Source organism: Phragmites australis, chromosome 17, assembly GCF_958298935.1.
Source record: "Phragmites australis chromosome 17, lpPhrAust1.1, whole genome shotgun sequence".
NCBI lineage: Eukaryota > Viridiplantae > Streptophyta > Magnoliopsida > Poales > Poaceae > Phragmites > Phragmites australis.
In genome coordinates this window covers 23699120-23719323 of record NC_084937.1, presented here as the reverse complement: position 1 = coordinate 23719323, position 20204 = coordinate 23699120, and the positions used below count along the sequence as shown (strand labels likewise).

At 47.6% G+C, this 20204-nt stretch overlaps 2 protein-coding genes across 2 annotated transcripts; both read left to right on the top strand.

The window, feature by feature from the left end:
- The first annotated feature begins 345 nt into the window (after window positions 1-345).
- On the top strand, window positions 346-3036 carry LOC133896582 (probable LRR receptor-like serine/threonine-protein kinase At1g67720). Its single transcript, XM_062337179.1, has 9 exons — window positions 346-561; window positions 658-1198; window positions 1281-1747; window positions 1839-1974; window positions 2086-2157; window positions 2240-2308; window positions 2424-2495; window positions 2658-2729; window positions 2808-3036. Exons 1-9 carry the CDS (start codon window positions 501-503, stop codon window positions 2833-2835), a joined length of 1518 nt encoding a protein of 505 aa, XP_062193163.1. The 5' UTR covers window positions 346-500; the 3' UTR covers window positions 2836-3036.
- A 432-nt stretch (window positions 3037-3468) lies between these two features.
- LOC133897746 (protein disulfide-isomerase SCO2-like) lies at window positions 3469-12743 on the top strand. Its single transcript, XM_062338563.1, has 3 exons — window positions 3469-4107; window positions 4207-4333; window positions 12468-12743. The coding sequence occupies exons 1-3, from the start codon at window positions 3499-3501 to the stop codon at window positions 12539-12541; spliced, it is 810 nt and encodes a 269-aa protein (XP_062194547.1). The 5' UTR covers window positions 3469-3498; the 3' UTR covers window positions 12542-12743.
- Window positions 12744-20204: the final 7461 nt, after the last annotated feature.

The window sequence follows — 20204 nt, the reverse complement described above, 5'->3', positions numbered from 1 at the left end:
GTGAAAATACCAAAATTCATGAAATTTCGGTATTGTTCTCTGCTACGTGAGTCCCACACGTCAGTGAAAAAAAAAATTAGATATTGCCTTTCCTTTCAAAATTCGCGAAATTTCACTAAAGTTTCGGTGAAATTTAAAGCTCGGAACCAAAGCATAGTTTAGTCCCTCAATCTTTACAAACGGCGGACACATAGTTAATCATGTCCTACTGTAATGCAGCTCCGGGACTTGGAATGGGTCCTGCACATCTAAACATGCGGGGGCACCAACCCCTGCAGAATTTCAAACACAAAGAAACCGAAAAAAAAAAGGCTTATGAAGAAGCTGCCGCCCGCGCAAAACAAAACAGAAGTCGCAAGCCGGCAACTACAATTGTCAAGTCGTTCCACCTCATTGCAGTTGCAGTTGCACTGCACCCTCTCCTCCTTCCTTCCTTCCTCTCGGTCCAAATCCGCGTCTTTGTCCCGGCGTGGAGCATTGGAGGAGAAGGATTATCCACGATGATCCCCTTCTCCTTCCTCGCCTTCGTCCTCGTCTTCCGCGTCGCCGATGCCCTGTCAGGTGAAGTTCTCCTCCCCTGTTCTTTCTTGCCACCGCACGACGTGCTAGCTATGCAAATCACGTGCCTGATTGATGTGCTCGTTCGTTCGCGAGCAGGGTACCAGATAAGTTGCGGCGCCAAGTCCGAGAAGGTCGTCGGGGACGTGACATGGGTTCCCGACGGCCGGTTCATCGACGTCGGCAACGTCACCGAACTCCGGTCCCCGGACATGATGCCGATGCTCTCGTCGCTCCGGTACTTCCCGGACATGTCGGCCAGGAAGTACTGCTACGTGATCCCGGCGGAGAAGCATGCCAAGTATCTGGTCCGGACAACGTATTACTACGGCGGGTTCGACGGCGGCAAGGCCCCGCCTGTATTCGACCAGATCATCGAGGGCACGCGGTGGAGCGAGGTGGACACGGCGGGGAACTACGTCAGGGGCCTCGCGACGTACTACGAGGTCGCGGTGGTCACCACGGGCAGGGAGGTCAGCGTGTGCCTCGCCAGGAACGCCGCCACCACGTCCAGCCCCTTCATCTCGGCGCTCGAGGTGGTGCCATTGGAGGACTCCGTGTACAGCGGCACCAACTTCACCTCCTACGCCCTGAGCACCATCGCGCGCCACAGCTTCGGCCACAACGGCTCAATCGTCGGGTAAGCAAGAACCAGACGCCATCCATTCATGTCTCTGCAAAGATGCATTTGATGATCATGCCGTGTGAAATGTGCGATCTAGCTATCCAGATGATCGTTTCAACCGGTACTGGGAGCCGTACAACGACGGGAGGATCCCGGTGGTGGAGGGCCAGGCGAGCGTGGCGACGGAAGCGTTCTGGAACAAGCCTCCTGAGGTCGTGTTCCGGCGAGGCCTGACGGCCAGCCGAGGCAAGAGCCTCGACATCCAGTGGCCGCCGACGTCGCTCCCCGCCGCGAGCTACTACCTGGCGCTCTACTTCCAGGACAACAGAGCGGCTAGCGCCCTCAGCTGGAGAGTCTTCGACGTCGCGGTCAACGGCGAGCTGTTCTTCGCTGGCCTGAACGTCTCTACGGCGGGCTCGATGGTGTACGGCGCCGAGTGGCCGCTCTCGGGGCAGACAAGGATCACGCTGACGCCTGCGCCGGGTTCCCCGGTCGGACCGGTGATCAACGCGGCTGAGCTCATGATGGTTGTTCCGCTCGGAGGGAGGACACATCCAAGAGATGGTACCCTGATCAGTGCACTTGCCATCGTCATGGCTGATTCACTGTTTGTTCGTTCACAAGAACTGAGCAATCATCCATCTCGCTGCTGCAGTGATCGGCATGGAGGCCCTTGCCGGAGGGTTCACGAACCCGCCGGCAGACTGGAGAGGTGATCCTTGCTCGCCCCGGGGGAACTCATGGACTGGTGTCACCTGCAACGAAGACCCGCTTGCAAGAATAATCGCGCTGTAAGTTACCCGTACTAGCTAGATGAATCAGAAAATCATACTGTGCAAGCAAGTATATCAAATGTTCTCTTGTTGATTTCTGAACAATGGATATTGGTCAATGCACTGCAGCAACCTCACAAATTTCAGAGTTGGAGGATCAGTATCCGACCACATTGCCAACCTGACTGCAGTCTCGAGCATGTAAGCTTCTTGAAACAAACTGATGTAGATGTGCATGGCAAGTGAAAAAATTAGTGCTTAACTGAAGAAACATTTGTTGTAGCTGGCTTGCGGGGAACAATCTGACCGGACTAATTCCGGATATGAGCCTCCTACATCATCTGGTCTTTTTGTAAGTACAACAATGAGCAATTACCCCACTGCCCAATACTAATTGCTCGATAAGCTGAAGATGCTGGCTGTTTTATTTTACTAATCTGACTGCATTTGTGAACTGAACTCTGAAGGCACCTGGAGGACAATGGACTGGCAGGCCCGCTTCCTGAATCGCTTGGAAACCTTCCAAAACTTCAGGAACTGTAAGTGGTTTCAATAAGAAGTCCGCAGTTGGACAAGTAGTTGCTGCACTATCCACCTATATAGTCTTGTATTTGTTTTGTGTGTGCAGAAGTTGCAATTTTAACCTATTTCAGTGTTACTGCATCCACTATCTTTGACTACTTGAATTTCTTGTTTCCCAGGTCTGTGCAGAATAATAACTTACAAGGCGTTATCCCAAGCAGCATCAGGAACAGAACGGACGTTAGGTTCCAGTAAGTGGCTGTATCTTACGCTTGTGATTCTGTAGCATCTTCAGTGAATGACTGACGAATATTGTCGTGCTTTGACAGGCACACACCTGGGAATAACCTAAGCTAACATCAACATTAGCGAGACAAAATTGTTCAGATCATCGGATGATTATTACGAGATAACGAAAATTCTATTCTGACTGGTTTCTTTTCTTCCCCCTTTTCCGATGCTTCAGATATTTTGTTCTTCCTTTTTTTTTTTGGAAACAGAAGTCTCTTGTATATTACACTATGATCTTCGTTGTACTTGACTTGATTCAATTTTTCACCTTTCTGTAAATTTGTTACATAGACAAAGGAAAATACATTTTCTTTTTGAGATGAGAAAAAAACAAGATGACTAGTTGGATAAATTTAGAAATGTTTTAGATGCCACACCCCTAAAATTTAGGAGGTGTGATTAGGCAACGGGGTTAGCTTCAGCAGGCAGGCTTAGAGAAAGATTGACGACGGTAGGCTGATCTGATGGAGAAAGCAGGGGTGGAGCAGCAAGATGATGGGGATGTCGAGACAGCTCGACAGAGATAAGTTAGTGTGACAGCGGATGCGGTGGCGGATCTAGCGGCAAGAGCGTCGCTAGAGACGGGCGAAGTCAGGTGGGGAAGCAGAGCCGGCATCATGAGACAGGGGTGTCGGGAGGTTAAAGACAGCTATAAGCCCATCCAACAGCTCACAAATGTCGTCTGAAAAAAAAAAATTCAAGCAGTTGAAATATCGCAACAGCCTTTAGATGCAGGCCGTGCAATCCAGCCTAGAACACTTTAACGGCCCACAATTCGTCAGCCCAGCCCGCGTCCTCGTACTCTCGCAAAGATATCTCCTCCCTCGCGCTCATCGCCACATCGCCCACTTCGCCGTCGCTTCTTGCTACCACTCTCATCTCGTCGCTGGCGATAACCGCCGTTTCCAAGACGCAAACCCCGCCGCCGTCTCCATGACTCCTGCAAACCCCGCCCCGCTTCTCTCGTCCCGCCCCAACCCCTTCCACCTGCCAACCCGCCGCCACCGGTGCCCCCACCCGCCCCCGGCCGCCAACACCACCGGCGCCGCCTCGTCGCCGGACTGGTTCCGCCCCCGCGGGACGCCCGATACAGACCCCTCCACCTCCGGCGGCCGCGTCGCAGCGCGTGACCCTGGCGTGCGCGTCGAAGCCAAGGAGGGCGCCGATGGAAAGAAAGAGGGAAGAAGGAGGAGGTGGTGGGAGCGGTGGTCCGGGGACAAGGAGAGCTACCTGGTCGACGACGTGGAGCCATTACCGCTCCCCATGACCATTCCGGGGACCAAGCCGATGTCGCGGGAGGAGCTCGACAGCCGCCTCAACTGCGACGTGGAGATCGAGGTGGGTGCGGCCGCAATTGGAGCGTGATTTTTTGGCGAGTTGTGGTTGGATTTGGCGATGATTTTGGTATGTGTGTTTGCGCGTGACTTTGGATTGAAGGATTGCAAGACTGTTTCGTACGAGTGGACGGGCAAGTGCCGGAGCTGCCAGGGGACGGGACTGGTGAGCTACTTCAGGAAGAAGGGGAAGGAAACCATCTGCAAGTGCGTGCCATGCGCGGGCATTGGTGAGATCTCCCGGTCTTGCTTTCCTTACCTAGTAGTATTGTTCTTATTGTTACGAGCAAAAAAATCTAGATATACCCACATGACCACATCTTGTTAGCCTGTAGATCTACCATCGTTTTCCAAGGAGGTTAGAACTTGAAATTAGGACTTTGGGCTTTGCAACTAGATGGGATGCAGTTGTGAATTGTGACGAACTTTTAGTTTGGACAATCAATACCCCGTGACCTTGACATGAGCTAGAGCTTCTACTGGCGGAGGCGTGATGCTGTTACAATGTCCCACACTAGCATGGTTTGAACTTTGAACCCCAATTGTTCCCAAAGAAAAAAACTTTGAACCCTATGGCTAAGTTATTTGCCGCAGCTTGAGTTGCTAACAATGGACATTACTTCTGTGAGAAGAATCCTAACTTGTCATAAATTAGACTGTATGTTTAGGAATTTACAACCTCGTGGCCTGAGCCTCAACATTTCCTATTGTGGCCATACTGCGCATGCGATGCTGTTTGCTTTGTGGATTGACTACTAATTTGGGAAGCATATGTTAGATATATATGTATATTTGTATTTTCCCCATTGTATAAGGGGTTTCCTGCATATTTGCCCCCACCTGTACATGTATATATTTGGGCCCAGAGCCCCTATGATGAATACAAGTGCTATTCATAACATGGTATTAGAGCCAGAAACTAGGGTTAGGGTTCGTTCTCTCTCTCCCTAGCCGATTTTTTTTCCACCGCACGTTGCACTTGCGTGCCTACTGTTCTGCTACTGTTCCGCCGGCTCGGATCGCCGTCGTTCCAGCCGTTTGCCATCAGCGTCCGTCCCGCCGCCGCTGCAATTGCGCCACCGCCGGACTCCGCAGTCCCGCCGCCGCCCGATTTGCGTCGTTGCTGGACGTCGACGGAGTCCCTTGCCGCCGACCTCGCTTAGCTCCGTCCCGCCGCCACCGAAAGCGCGCCGACGCCCTCTCCAGTCCCGCCGCCGCCTTCTTCGCACCGCCCGATTTGCGCCGCTGCAGGACCTCAGCCCCGCCGACGGTGGCTCGCCCTCCGCCGCCAGTCTCTCGCCACTGTGTCGGGGTCCGTCGGGCTTCGGGTTCCGCCGTCGGGAACTCGCCCTCCGCCGCCAGTCGCCGGAATCCGCCGCCGTCGGGGACTCACCCTCCGCCGCCAGTCGCCGGAATCCACCGCCCTCCCCTGCTGGCGCTGTGCCTCTGCTCCTCTCTCTTGCGGTGCCGATGTTTAGCGCTGTTCAACAGAGCCGAGAGCACCAGAAGAAGGAAGAGTTAGAGTAAAAAAAAAAGTGCTGCCGCCGCCGCTTCTGTTCTGCCCACTTGCCGTCCACCGCCGCTTTACACTTGCGCTCTTGCCGTCGGCAGGTCTTTTGCTTCAGGATGTCCTCAACTCCTTCATCAGGTGGTCTCCAGGTTCCGCGATGTCTGGTGCTTTTTAATGGCACTAATTATCGCGACTGGGTGCCACGGATGACGTGGCACATGAAGGGTCTTTGTCTTTGGGATTTTCTTACTGGTGATCTGCCATGTCCAGCCAAGCCTGTATGCCCTATTTCGCCAGTGATTCCTGAGAATGTTTCAGAGGATGACAAGGCGAAGCTGCTTGCCTCTTATGATGATAATCTGTCAGCTTATGATACAGATTTTGTTGCATACCGGACTTGGTTGGATGAGGATGCTCGTGCTGCCTCTATTCTTGTTGCCAGTATGGAAGAGCGTCTTGCTGCAGACATTGTTTACTTTGACTTTTCACATCAGATGTGGACTTCTCTTCGTGATCTTTATGAGCCATCTGGTCAGTCATTGTATATTGATGCCTTACGCTAGGAGCAGCTGTTACAGCAGGGTGATGCCACAGTTGAGAAGTTCTATGCACAGATGTCCGCTGTATGGCGTCAGCTTGATTCTCTTAGTCCTCAGTTGTCAGTTGCCACTTGTGAGTCCTGCAGGGGTCAGAAGAACGCTTTGTTGGTACGGCGTACATATGACTTCTTGACCCGTCTTCGTGTTGAGTTTGAGCCGCTTCGTGCTCAGCTGCTTGCTCGTCAGCCTTGTGTGTCTCTGATGGATGCTCTTGCTGCTATTCGTAATGAAGAGACACGTCTTCGTACTGCAGGCCTGCTACAGTCTCCTTCTGCCTTGGCTGTTCATTCGCCTCCTCCGCCCGCGACGCCTTCTTCAGTGGCGCCCTCTTCCAGGGTTGGAGGGAGTGGCGGTCTTTATTGCAAGTATTGTGATAAGGATGGACATGTGGAAGATTATTGTTACAGGAAGAAGAAGGCTCAGGGTCTTCGTGGTGGTCGTACTTCACAGGGTGGGAGTAGTGCTCGTAGTCCTGGTACTGGAGGTTCTCAGAGGGGTTCTGCTAGTTCTAAGACACAGGAGATTCTCATGTTGCTTCGTTGCCTTGCTACCTCTGCACCTCCTGGAGCTGTTGGTTCTGTTACTCCGGCCTCTGCACCGTCACATCCTGCTGCTGCTGCTTCTTAGCCTTCCACTGAGGGACTACTTTCCACTTCCGCCCCAGGTACTTTTCCATGGATTCTTGATTCTGGTGCATCTTTTCATATGACTCATGATCGTACCAATCTTTTTTCCATTAGTACTCCATCTATTCCTACCACTGTTCATACCGCAGATGGATCACCCCTTTCTGTTGTAGGACGAGGCACTCTTTTGTCGGACTCTTTTCATATTCCTGCTGTTTCTTATGTTCCCAAGCTAACCATGCAGCTTATCTCAGCTGGCCAACTCACTGATCATGGTTGTCGTGTCATTCTCGACTCTGACTCTTGTTGTGTTCAGGAACGCATCACGGGTCTCCTGGTTGGTACTGGCCCTCGTCGACGTGATTCTCAGCGCCTTTGGGAGCTTGACTGGCTTCGTCTTCCTTCCGCTGCCTCTGCCAGTCTCGTTGGCTCTGCTTCTGCTGTTTCGTCTTCATCGTCCTTTGCTCAGTGGCATCATCGTTTGGGCCATCTTTGTCGTTCGCGCCTGTCTACATTAGTTCGTCGTGGTCTTTTGGGATCCGTCTCTGGTGATGTATCGTTGGATCAGTGTCAGGAATGTAGGCTAGGTAAGCAGATTCAGCTTCCCTATCATTCTAGTGAGTCAGTGTCAAAGCGTCCTTTTGATCTTGTTCATTCTGATGTATGGGGTTCGGCTCCCTTCGTTTCGAAAGGGGGCCATCGATATTATATACTTTTTATAGATGATTTTTCTCGTCACACATGGGTTTATTTCATGACACATCATAGTGAGGCTTTATCTATCTATAAGGCTTTTGCCACCATGATTCGTACTCAGTTTGACACTGCTATTAGGATTTTTCGTGCTGACTCTGCCGGGGAATACCTTTCTGGAGCCCTTCACCAGTTTCTTTCGGAGCAGGGCACTCTTACCCAATTCTCTTGTCCTGGTGCTCATGCTCAGAACGGTGTTGCTGAGCGTAAGTATCGTCATCTTCTTGAGACTGCTCGTGCTCTTATGATTGCCTCTTCTGTTCCACCTCATTTTTGGGCTGATGCTGTCTCTACTGCCACTTATTTGACTAACATCCAGCCTTCATCAGCTCTACATGGTGGGATTCCATATGAGCGTCTTTGTGGGAAGACGCCTGACTACTCCAGCCTTTGTCTTTTTTGGTTGTGTGTGCTATGTGCTCCTTACACCCCGAGAGCGCACCAAGCTGACCGCTCAGTCTGTTGAGTGTGTCTTTCTGGGATGTAGTGCTGAACATAAGGGGTATCGTTGTTGGGATCCTATTGGACGTCGGATTAGGATCTCTCGGGATGTTACCTTTGATGAGTCTCGTCCTTTCTATCCTCGTCCTTCTTCAGATGCTTCTCATGCATCTGTAGTTGAGCCACTTTCTTTCCTGACTTTTCCTGATACTCCTATTGTCACTGCTCAGTCCTCACGCTTGGTGCCCTCTTCTTCTGATCCTTCTGTGGTGTCGTCTTTGGAGCCTTCTTCTCAGGCTCCAGTTGGTACTATCTATGATCATAAGCTGCCTGTGACACAGTTCTACACACGTGACCGATGTGTTGCACATCCATCTTTTGCCATGCCTTCCTCTACTGTGTCACCTTCTTCCAATGCATCTTTGTCTGATGTGTCTTCTTCTGGCAAGTCATCTTCTGTAGAGGATTTTCCTCCTGAGTCTCCCCACTATGCCCTTTGTGATCGTCGGTTGATTCGACCTCCAGACCGGTTTGTTGCTGGCACTGTTCTTTCCGAGCCGACCTCTTACCGCGATGCTCTTCATCATCAGGAATGGCAGCATGCGATGGCAGAGGAGATTGCTGCTCTTGAGCGCACTGGCACGTGGGATCTTGTTTCCTTTCCTGCACATGTTCGTCCTATCACGTGCAAGTGGGTTTACAAGGTTAAGACCTGATCTGATGGTTCTCTTGAGCGTTACAAGGCTCGCCTTGTGGCGCGTGGTTTTCAGCAGGAGCATGGTCGTGACTATGATGAGACCTTTGCTCCTGTGGCTCACATGACCACTGTTCGCACTCTTCTTGCTGTGGCCTCTGTTCGTGTGTGGTCCATCTCTCAGCTTGATGTTAAGAATGCCTTTCTTAATGGCGAGCTGCGTGAGGAGGTGTACATGCAGCCTCCGCCTGGGTATTCCGTCCCTGAGGGTATGGTTTGTCGCCTTCGTCGCTCTCTTTATGGGCTTAAGAAAGCTCCTCGTGCTTGGTTTCAGCGCTTTGCTTCTGTCGTTAGTGCTGCTGGTTTTTCTGCCAGTGCTCATGATCTGGCGCTTTTTGTCCACACTTCGTCTCGTGGTCGGACACTTCTCCTTCTTTATGTTGATGATATGATCATTACTGGAGATGATTCTCAGTACATTGCATTTGTGAAGGCACGCCTCAGTGAGCAGTTTCTCATGTCTGATCTAGGTCCTCTTCATTACTTCCTTGGAATTGAGGTTTCTTCCACGCCTGAGGGTTTCTATCTGTCCCAAGAAAAGTACATTCAGGAACTTCTTGATCGTGCTTCTCTCACTGACCAACGTACTGTTGAGACTCCCATGGAGCTTAATGTTCATCTTCGTGCCACCGATGGTAAGCCTCTTTCTGATCCCACACGCTATCGTCACATTGTAGGGAGTCTTGTATATCTTGGTGTTACTCGTCCTGACATTTCGTACTCTGTACATATCCTCAGTCAGTTTGTTTCAGCTCCCACTCAGCTCCACTATAGTCATCTTCTTCGGGTTCTGCGTTATCTTCGTGGGACTATCTCTCGTCGTCTGTTCTTTCCGCGCTCCAGCTCTTTACACCTTCAGGCCTATTCAGATGCCACTTGGGCTAGTGATTTCTCTGATCGTCGTTCTCTTTCTGCCTATTGTGTTTTTCTTGGTGGTTCCCTCATTGCTTGGAAGACTAAGAAGTAGACAACAGTTTCTCGTTCGAGTGCAGAGGCTGAGTTGTGAGCTATGGCTCTTGTGACAGCAGAGATTACTTGGCTACGGTGGTTGCTTGAGGATTTTGGTGTTTCTGTTACTATACCGACTCCTCTTTTGTCTGACAGTACAGGTGCTATCAGTATTGCTCGTGATCCGGTGAAGCATGAGCTCACTAAGCATATTGGTGTTGATGCTTCTTATACACGAGCACAGGTACAAGATGATGTGATTGCTCTTCGGTATGTGCCTTCGGAGCTTTAGTTGGCAGATTTCTTCACGAAGGCACAGACGAGAGCTCAGCACAGGTTTTATCTCTCCAAACTCAGTGTTCTTGATCCACCCTGAGTTTGGGGGGGGGGGGTGTTAGATATATATGTATATTTGTATTTTCCCCATTGTATAAGGGGTTTCCTGTATATTTGCCCCCACCTGTACATGTATATATTTGGGCCCAGAGTCCCTATGATGAATACAAGTGCTATTCATAACAGCATAGACCGAAAGAGTATATATGGGAAAATTAGCCCAGCAATAAATTTGACAGTATTCAATGCATTGTCTCATGTAATGTTAGTTATATGTGATAATCTGGTATAAAAGCATCACTCTAGAGTTTCTTGCCAAATATGAAATCCTTATAATCCTAACTGTTGGAGTTGTGTAAGCATATAATTCTGGCGGTATTGTCTGAAATAATGTCATTATGGTTAATATGTATATACAAGCACAGAGCGATAGGGCTATTTATATTGACAGTTCTCTGTGTTTTTCTAACCTCCTATCTTTGTTGTACATAATTATACCACGGAACATGGATGCTGATGAAACAACAACAAATCCTTTTAGTCTTAAGCAAGTTGGGGTAGGCTAGAGATGAAACCCAACATGAGCCACCAACAAAGAGAATATAAAAAGTAAAAAAGGTATTACTAATATTGATAATATTGGGTAACTGAGCTTAGCTCAGTTGGTGGGTGGTCTACACAGCTATCACCCAAGTTCGAGTCCACTTAAGCTCGAATTTAGGTGTCTATTTCTTCTTATTTACAATACCACCTAGTTCCTCCTAGATTGGTTGAGTTTTTTTTTAATTGATAATATTGAAAAGATGTCGATAGCCTAGGTCATGGTTTGGGCATGCGGATTGCTGTTGTAGAAATGGATGCTAATGAAAAGAAAAAAAGAATTGACATGGCAAAAAAATTTGTAGGAATTAGGACAAACTATCAATGTCATAGGAGTAAATCACAACAAACTTTATAGATTTTTCGGTGCTCCAAACAATTTGATCATGAAAAACATATGATTCTTAATTTAATAATTTATACATAACAGATAGGCTAGTCCCTCAGCTCTTGTACGAAAAAGACATGTGAAACTGAATTAAGCATGATAAATGCCAGCAGGATGATAGCATACGTTAATGATCTGAATACAGTAAATGGGCAGCAGATTTTGGGGTGAGATGAGATACTAGTGCATTGCATAAACTACAAGTTGTGTTGCTCTAGTCTGTAGACATTCTGCAGATTAACAATGGTAGAACTCAGACTCCTGTTAACCTAGAATAGTTATATTTCTAGACTATCTGATTTCATTATGTCGTGTATACCTTTGACTGTTTCAAATAGTCCGGTTTGTTTTACTGGCAATACTAATTGAAAAGGTTGGTATCCTAAGCAAACAAATTTTTAGGTGTAACCTAGTGGAAAGTCAACCATAACCCTTCGACTCTAAGAGCAAATGATAACATGGATCAATGGCTTCCCTAGATTTCAGAGCAATTGATAACATTGATCAATTACTGCCCTATTCATGGCAAATTTGCCTTTGCCTTCCCAAGGGGACTGTTCCCAAATGTTCGTATCATGTTTCCCATCCCCAAGTCCTGTCATCACCATGAATTCACGTGTAAGCATACACGGAAGAGGTGCTTGTCTATTTGAACCACCCCAACGGCGCACTTCGTTCGTCCTTGATTCCCACCACTGAACCGCAAGCATGGTCCATGTACTTCATGGTGTTGGTGGCCTGCAGGCACATGCACTGTAGAGCCGAAGCCTAGCTGACCCTTTGGTCATGTCCTATGCGCCTCAGTAGACTAGCCACTGCTCACTTCATTATCCATCATGTGTAAACCTTGAAATAAAATTTTGAATTACTAGATTGAAATATCAGTAGTTGATCCATATGCTTGCATCAGTCGACTCTCTAATAGCAGGACCAGTTGAGTGGGTTTCTTTTAACTTCCAAATTAGACATGTGGTTGCAAGGTAGAGGTAGCATCTTACAGTGGACAGCACAAATTAGAGTTGCCTCTAAGGAAATGATATATTGAATACTAAAATGCAAAGTTGTTAGCACTACAACCTTACCTGATGGATAAAACCCCTGATGAAACTGGTATTAGACTGGCAGGTAAGTCCGTGGTTGACACATAACTGTGATCCCTTTGGCTTGTGAACAGATTGACACCAAGATATTCTGCTGATGCTACCTCATTTTGTATGTTTTCATGCCATGGAAAAGTAAAGTGGAGACAAATAAATCTCCCTGTAGAGCTTGAGGGCTTAGGTCATGTCTAAGTGTTGCGCTTTTTAGCTACCAGCTTACTCCTATTACTATTCTTTTTTTCCCAGGAGAAATTTTGTATGCTGACTTCTTCCCATGCCTGTCGGGTGGGAATTTTATTTGTTATGCAGGTTATGTAAGGAAAATTACATTTCGCGAAGACATTCAAAAGATGGACGAACTAGACAATGGCAAACCACCATAATTTGAAGGGATTGCAGTCGTTTGGCGGCTGTAATTTTATAACTGCTGCAGAATAGCTTGTGCTTGCAACCTTCGACAAATTAACCTACGATTCTTTCCACTGCCCAATTTATGGTTCAGGCACGATACATGGAGGGGTTGCCATTCTTTAAGCATTGTAAACTTATCAATTGTGCCTAATAACTTTATCCTTTTGTTTTTCACACTGATATGATATAATCTATATAGAAAGGAAAAAAAATAAATTTCAAGGGTGCTCTTGGCTCAGCTTTAAAGAAATTTCGGCTATTGTACTTGTCGAATATTTAACTATGAGGTATATATGTATAAAGTGTATACTATATACGGATAAGATATTCCCTGTGCATGTTTGACAACTTCGGACATTACAAAATCGAATCTGCGGTATCTGATACTCTCGGAGATTTAGTAGGTATATACTAGAAATGTCTTGATTGTTTACTCAACTCGGAAACAACATCCCAGTTGGATTTATTTGATCTTTTTTTTTGGACAAGATGAAGGATTCTTATTGACTACGGTGAGATAGGAGGTGGTATAAGATCTCTTTATATAAGGCAGGGACTCAGACCCCTGAGGAAGACTTTCTTTTCCAAGAGGAGGACAACTCATATGTAACTTAGGCAAGTATTAGGGTCACAGGAGATACTCGGCGACTTCCTTAGTAGTCTAGTTTAAATTATATCTACTCCGTGTAATAGATCTAGACAGATTGCTTGTATTCGAGTGAATATAGATACATCATCGATCACATAGGACATAGGGTATTACTTTAATTGGAGGGCCGAACCTATATATATCGCGTGTGCCTCATCTCATGTTTGATTCCTGAATCACAAAGACAACCCCGTTATTCTTACAGATATATTGTCAAGAAAATCCCTCGACAGTTAGTGCGCCAGGTAGGGGTCTTCTGCTTTTCAGGATTGACTATGTCTTGAGTGCACATTAGCATCAGATTCTCTGACGTCGGCTTCTACGATCGCTTTGAGTCACTAACAATCGCTTTCAAATCGCCCCCGGTCGGATTGGAGATCACGTTCGGAACTATGGTTTTTCGTTGGAACGATCAGGGTGGACTGATCAACATCGGTATTCTCGAGTTTAACCCATTGAACGCGTACCACGAGGTGGAACACCTTGAATGGGATCCCAAGGAGCCAAATATTCTACAGTTCATGGACATCAATAGTGACGCGAGTGGTGACGACGGCTCTGTTGACAACTATAGCAGTCGAACAGATCGATTCGTGTTTATGGCTAGAGGAATCGGGGTCCCACCTGTCGATCCGATGGTGGTAGATCCAAATGTCGTGGTGCATAACGACACGAAAATCCTCAAGGATCCAGCGGCCGCCAACGTCGGCAATGCTGGAGATATACCATCGGGGACATCTGCAGCCGGAGCTCTATACACTCCTAATACCATCGATCATCTACGAATCACAGGAGGACCAACGCCTCCTGGTCTTCAACGACGACTTCTAGTGGGCACGCCTCCACTAGCACTAGTCCCGAGATCGAGGGACGAACTCCCTCAAGGCAGCCATCACGAGGTCCCGAGATCGAGGGACGAACTCCATCAGGGCAACCATCACGAGGCTTCACCGGCTCGACCGCAGCCGAACCTCGATAATGACATTTTTAGCACTCTAGATGATAAGAGCTTATCTGATCCTTAGATCCCTTCTGACGTTGGATCCGACAAATCCTTTAACCCATATGGTTAATCAGGTTAGGACCCTACTCGATGCCGCTTAGATCCAAGTTGCTCGAGCAAACAATCATAGCGTCTCTAGCCGCCCCAACCGGCAAGGTGCTGGTTCGAGGATCCATGGACACGGACGCTCTCGAGTAGAAGGGTCGCAAGTAGGCAGCTCGGGAGGTCAACCCCGAGTATAGCCCTGCAGGTTGAACTGCAATTGCCCTGTCCATGAGTGCAGGAATCAGGGAGACCTAAAGAACCTCATCCCTCACAACAGATGTGACTTGCGGGAGGTTATTAACAGCAACCATGAGGATGATCGACGCTACACGATTGCAGATCTCCAGGACGAAACGGTTGACATGACTCCCCTGTTCGAAGGGATAAGCGTGACGGTCCTTCTCCTTCGTCTCCTGAGGAATTCAACAGAGGTTATGAAGCCTTCGTCCCAGAGCTTCGCTCGATACGGTGGCCCGAGAAGTTCAAGACTGGCTCGTTTTGGAAGTACGGCGGGAAGATCAACCCCAACCAGTTACAACCACAGTTATCCGCCCAGCGAGTTGAAATAACAAGGTAATGACCAATTACCTGCTAACCGCGCTTGATGGATCGATGAGGTCTTGGTTGTTGAACCTGCCTCCCAACTCGATTTGATCATGGGCTGAGTTGAAGGCTCAGTTTATAGCCAACTTCTAGGGTACATTTGAGCACCCAGGAACAGAGAGCGATCTCCATCAATTGAACCGAGGAAAGGACAAGTCCCTTTGAGACTTCATCCAACAATTCAATGACAGGTGAAACACGACCACAGATATTTTCGTTGAGTCGGTTATCATCGCCTTCAAGAGGGGCATCAAGAACACAGATCTAGTCGGGAAGCTTACTACCTAGAAGATCCAGACGGTCAATGAGCTCTTTGAGTTGCCCGATAAATCTGAAAATAAAGCCGAAGCTCAGGCACATGCTAAAAATCCTCAGCCTGGTAAGGACAATCCTGAGTCCTCGAAGAACAAGGGGAAGAAGGGCAAGCATGGTGACAGGCGCAAGGGTCCGGATACGACCGTAGCCGCGGTCGATAGGAGCAAGTTGCGCAACACTGGGGACAGTAAAGGCCTGAGTCGAGGTGGGAAGAAGTGGTGCCTCGTTCATCGGACCAATCAGCATGACTTTGATGAATGCTACGTCCTAAAAAAGAAGGTAGAAGAAAAGCTCAAAGCCGCCGCTGTCGAGCACCACGGTAAACACAGGAAGCCAGATGCTAAAGGTGATGAACCTGAATTCCACGAGCCTGACCAAAGTTTAGCACACATCTTCGGAGGATCCGTCGTGTATGAGTCAAAAAGATAATACATGGTAGTCGAACGGGAGGTCACCTGGCTCTCATCGGGCCTACTTGGTACCTCAAGTGGTTGGAAGTTCCGATTACCTTCAACCAAGTCGACCATCCTTCTGTGGTCCCACATCCTGGTCGATATCTAGTTGTGGTACAACTGACTATCCTCAACATCAAAGTTTCTCGAGCACTGGTTGATGGGGTAGTTTGCTTAATCTTATCTTCACCAAGACTTTAGATAAGATGGGGATTGAGAGGTCAGAGCTCAAGAAGGGAGTCGAGCCTTTCCATGACATAACTCCCAATTCATCGACGATGCCTCTTGGCTAGATCGAGTTGTCAGTCACGTTTGGCATGCCTGACAACTTCCGCACATATAAGCTTACCTTTGATGTCATGGATTTCAAGACGTCGTACAATGTTATCTTAGGCCGCCCAATGTCGTGCACTATGCGTACCAGACACTGAAGATCCCGGACCCTAAAGGGGTCATAACTGTCAAAGGAGATCAACGAGCAACAATCAAGTGCGACAAGCAGAGCTTTGGTCGAATACTTTAGTCAATCATCAATTACTTCAAAAGGTGCGGAGTCCAAGTGCCAGAAGCATCAAACCGCTAGTGACTCCAAGCTCATAAGCTGTGCTGGCACATCCTAGTCCCACGATGCCATAAATAAAGAGACCAACGACAACGCCAAGGACAAAAGAATTGATGGTGGTGTCAAGGCAGTGCCCCTTGACCCGTTTGAACCAGCCAAGACGGTTAAGGTTGGGGCTGGTCTCGTTTCCAAATAGGAACTCGAGCTCGTTGCTTTCCTTCGAGCGAACCAAGATGTGTTTGCATGGCAACTGTCTGATATGTCTGGGGTCTCTAGGGAAGTAATCGAGCATCGACTAGCTGTTAAATCTGACGCCAAACCTATGATGCAGAAGCAGTGAAGATATGTTGAGGATATGAAGCTAGCTATCTAGGAGGAGGTTGACAAACTCCTAAAGGCGAGCCTTATTCAAGAAGTTTGTCATCCTACGTGGCTCGCAAATCCTGTCCTCATCAAGAAGGCTAATGACAGGTGGAGAATGTGTGTCGACTTCACCGACCTCAACAAAGCCTGCCTTAAGGATTATTTTCCTCTCCCGCGTATCGACCATATAGTCAACTCCACGATAGGTTATGCGTTGCTTTGTTTTCTAGATGCCTATTCGGGTATCACCAAATTAGCATGGGAATTGAGGATGAGGAGAAAACTGCTTTTACTACTCTTTTTGGTGTATTTTGTTATGTAAAGATGCCTTTTGGTTTGAAGAATGCCGATGCTACGTATCAAAGATATATTTAGAATTGTCTATAACACCAGATTAGGTGCAATGTAAAAGCTTATATTGATGATACTGTAGTTAAGTTTAGGACCAAAGATGCATTGATTATTGATCTCAAGGAAACATTCGACAACCTTAGAAAGTATCGCATGATGCTTAACCCTAAAAAGTGCATGTTCGGCATGCCGTTAGGCAAGCTTCTCGGCTTTTTGGTGTCAAGTCGAGGCATTCAGGCTAATCCACGTAAATCGAGGCTCTCGATCAAATGCGGTCACCTCGAACGTCGAAGGAGGTTTAGAAACTGATATGATGCATAGTAGTCCTTAGTTGATTCATTTCTAGGATGGGCTAACGAGGGATGCTATTCTTCAAGCTACTAAAGAAACATGACCCGTTTGAGTGGACAGAAGAAGCGGAGAACGCCTTCAAAAACTTTAAAATGTATTTATCATATCCGTTAATTCTTACCCCGCCTAATGAAAAAGAGGAGCTCTTTTGTACATTGTAGCTGCCCCACAAGCTGTAAGCACGATTCTTGTGGTTGAACGGGAATGCCTCGAGAAAAAGGCCAAGGTCTAGAAACCTATTTACTACGTGAGCAAAGTCCTACACGATGCAAAACTACGGCACCAGCAAGTGCAGAAATTGCTTTATACAGTCTTGATGTCTTACCAGAAGCTACGATACTATTTGCAAGCGCATAAGGTCACTGTCGTGACGACGTATCTATTGAAGGATGTCATACGCAATAGAGAGGCTACTAGACGAATCACCCAATGGACGCTTAAACTCAATGAGTTCGACATATACTATGCACTACACACAAGCGTGAAGTCGGGAGTACTAGCAGAATTCATCGTCGAATGGACAAGTGTTGACGAAACTAAACCAAATGTGGTCGAGGACCACTGGACGATCTTCTTTAATGGATCACTCACACTTTAAGGCCCAGGGGCTGGCATCATACTCAAATCTTCAATAGGCGACGAACTTAGGTACGTTGTTGAATTATATTTTAAAGCTTTCAATATGTTATAGAATATAAGGGACTGATAAATAGCCTCTATATAGTTACGTCACTTGGAATCAGGTGACTTCTCATGAAACGGAACTCGTAGCTAGTCATAAACCAAGTGCAAAAGAATTACCAGTGCTCGGACGACAACATGGCGGCTTACTCGTACGAGGTGCGCAAGCTTGAGGAAAAGTTTGAAGGCCTAGAAGTAATGCACATTAGAAGGAGTGATAACTCTGGTGCGGATAAACTTGCTAGACTTGCTTCTTCTCGAGCACCGACGCCAATAGAAGTCTTCATTGAGAAACTCCTCAGATCATATGTCCCGACAGTTGAGCGAACGGATGTTGCCCAACCTAACTAGCAGTCTAGCTAGGTCAGCGATGCAGAAACCGCTGACACGGTAGTTGCAGTACTTGAACGCCAGCCTACTTGGATGACTCCGTACCAAGCCTATCTCGAAGGTCAAGACATCCCTGACGATGACGCGTCTATAGAGAAATTTGCTCGTAAGTCCAAGCTATACGCTTTGGTAGATGACAGGCTCTATCGTAAGGGGAGTAATGGAATGTTGATGAAGTGCATCACTTAGGAAGGGGGCAATAAATTATTGTTCGATATCCATGGAGGCATGTGTGGTAATCATGCGTTTTATCGTATCTTGGTTGGAGAAGCTTTTCGCCAGGGATTCTATTTGCTGACTACCCTTCAGGATGCTTTCGATCTGGTGAAAAAGTGTGATGGCTGCCAATTTTTTGGAAGGCAGACCACTCGACCAACTCAAGCTCTGCAAACAATTCCTCTTTCTTGGCTTTTTTCGTCTGGGGTTTGGATATCCTGGGACCGCTCCTAAGGGCCAAAGGTGGTTACTAGTTTCTATTCGTGGCTATCGACACATTCACTAACTGGATTGAGGCTCAACCTGTTGGGAAGATAACCACAGAAGCGGTTAATAAATTCATGAGGAGTATAATTACCCGATTCAGAATTTCGCATCGGATAATTATAGATAACGGTAGCTAGTTCAAAAGCAGGGTCTTTATTGCGTTCTGTGAAGAATTCAGCATTAAAACTTGTTTTGCCTATCTAGCTCCCCCCCCCCCCCCCAAGAGCAATGGTCAGGTTGAGGGTGCCAATGGTATAGTCTTGTAGGCCTCAAAACTCGGGTTTTCAATAGTTTGGAGGCCTACTCGAAACGATAGGTGAAAGAGCTTCCCTCGATACTACGTGTCGTTCGTACCTTGACTAACAGAGCCACCAGTGAAACTCTGTTCTTTTTAGTCTATGGAGCAAAAACAATGCTCTTGAGTGAATTACAGTTCGGATCACCTAGAGTGGAAAACTACTCGGTGGAGGGGCAAGAGCAGTTACGAGTAGACAATATTAATTTACTCGAGGAGTTTCGTGATCGAGCATTCATTCGAGCGGCTAAGTATCAACAAGTGTTGCGTAGATATTATAGTCGAAAAACCCAGCCCAGGAGACTCACTACTAGAGATCTTGTCCTACGAAAGGTGCAGAAACATGCCTGACGCCATAAGTTATCACCTAAGTGGGAAGAACCCTATATATTAGTTGAAGTTACTCGACCTGGATCAATATGATTATCTCGACAGTTTCATTCATGGATAAGGTAAGTTACAGGTAAGTCGATTACATTCGATCAGATTAACTAACCTATTACATACTTTTCCTCTCGACCTATGTGGCAAATAGTGAAGATCCACCACCTCCAAGAGTTCAAAAGCGTGTGGACCTCTATTCGCCCTTGGATGAATCGAGAATCCTTCTGTATTCTTTTCTATGGTGACAACTGATAACTCCGGAAATCGGACTCCAGCTAGCATAAGGCCTAGGAAAAATGGCCGACGTGAAGACCCTGCTAGAGCGATTGACCGTAGCCGCGAGCCTGATGGACCCTCTATGGGCTGCGGTGGCGATCCGGCAGTTGTCGACAGAAGAGGCGACCGCACTTTCTCTACCGCTAGGAGCTCGTGAGCTTCATCGCCGAAAAATTCGTTAGTAGCTTGGTCAATGATCTTGTCAGGATCACCATCGGTTTCATCCCTCTCCCGTGTCTTTCACATCACTTGCCGCGTTGCATAAGCGACAATGAAGCGCTACATCCGCTGGGAGAGCGATCGGCTATCCCCAGGTGATTCTTTGTGCTCTCTTCCTCTGGCCCCTCACTCGATTCCTCCTCGTCGGAAGAAATGATGATGACGCCAGGTGGAACCATGGCGAGAGGCTTTGGGAGAGAATTCCCTCTCCTC

Excerpts from the sequence above, each read along its gene's own strand:
- LOC133896582 (XM_062337179.1), top strand. The coding sequence starts at position 501 with ATGATCCCCTTCTCCTTCCTCGCCTTCGTCCTCGTCTTCCGCGTCGCC. Across the intron at positions 1,748-1,838 it reads GAGGACACATCCAAGAGATG|TGATCGGCATGGAGGCCCTT; the intron begins GTACCCTGATCA and ends TCGCTGCTGCAG. Across the intron at positions 2,158-2,239 it reads CTGACTGCAGTCTCGAGCAT|CTGGCTTGCGGGGAACAATC; the intron begins GTAAGCTTCTTG and ends CATTTGTTGTAG.
- LOC133897746 (XM_062338563.1), top strand. The coding sequence starts at position 3,499 with ATGCAGGCCGTGCAATCCAGCCTAGAACACTTTAACGGCCCACAATTC. Across the intron at positions 4,108-4,206 it reads ACTGCGACGTGGAGATCGAG|GATTGCAAGACTGTTTCGTA; the intron begins GTGGGTGCGGCC and ends TTTGGATTGAAG. Across the intron at positions 4,334-12,467 it reads CGTGCCATGCGCGGGCATTG|GTTATGTAAGGAAAATTACA; the intron begins GTGAGATCTCCC and ends TTTGTTATGCAG.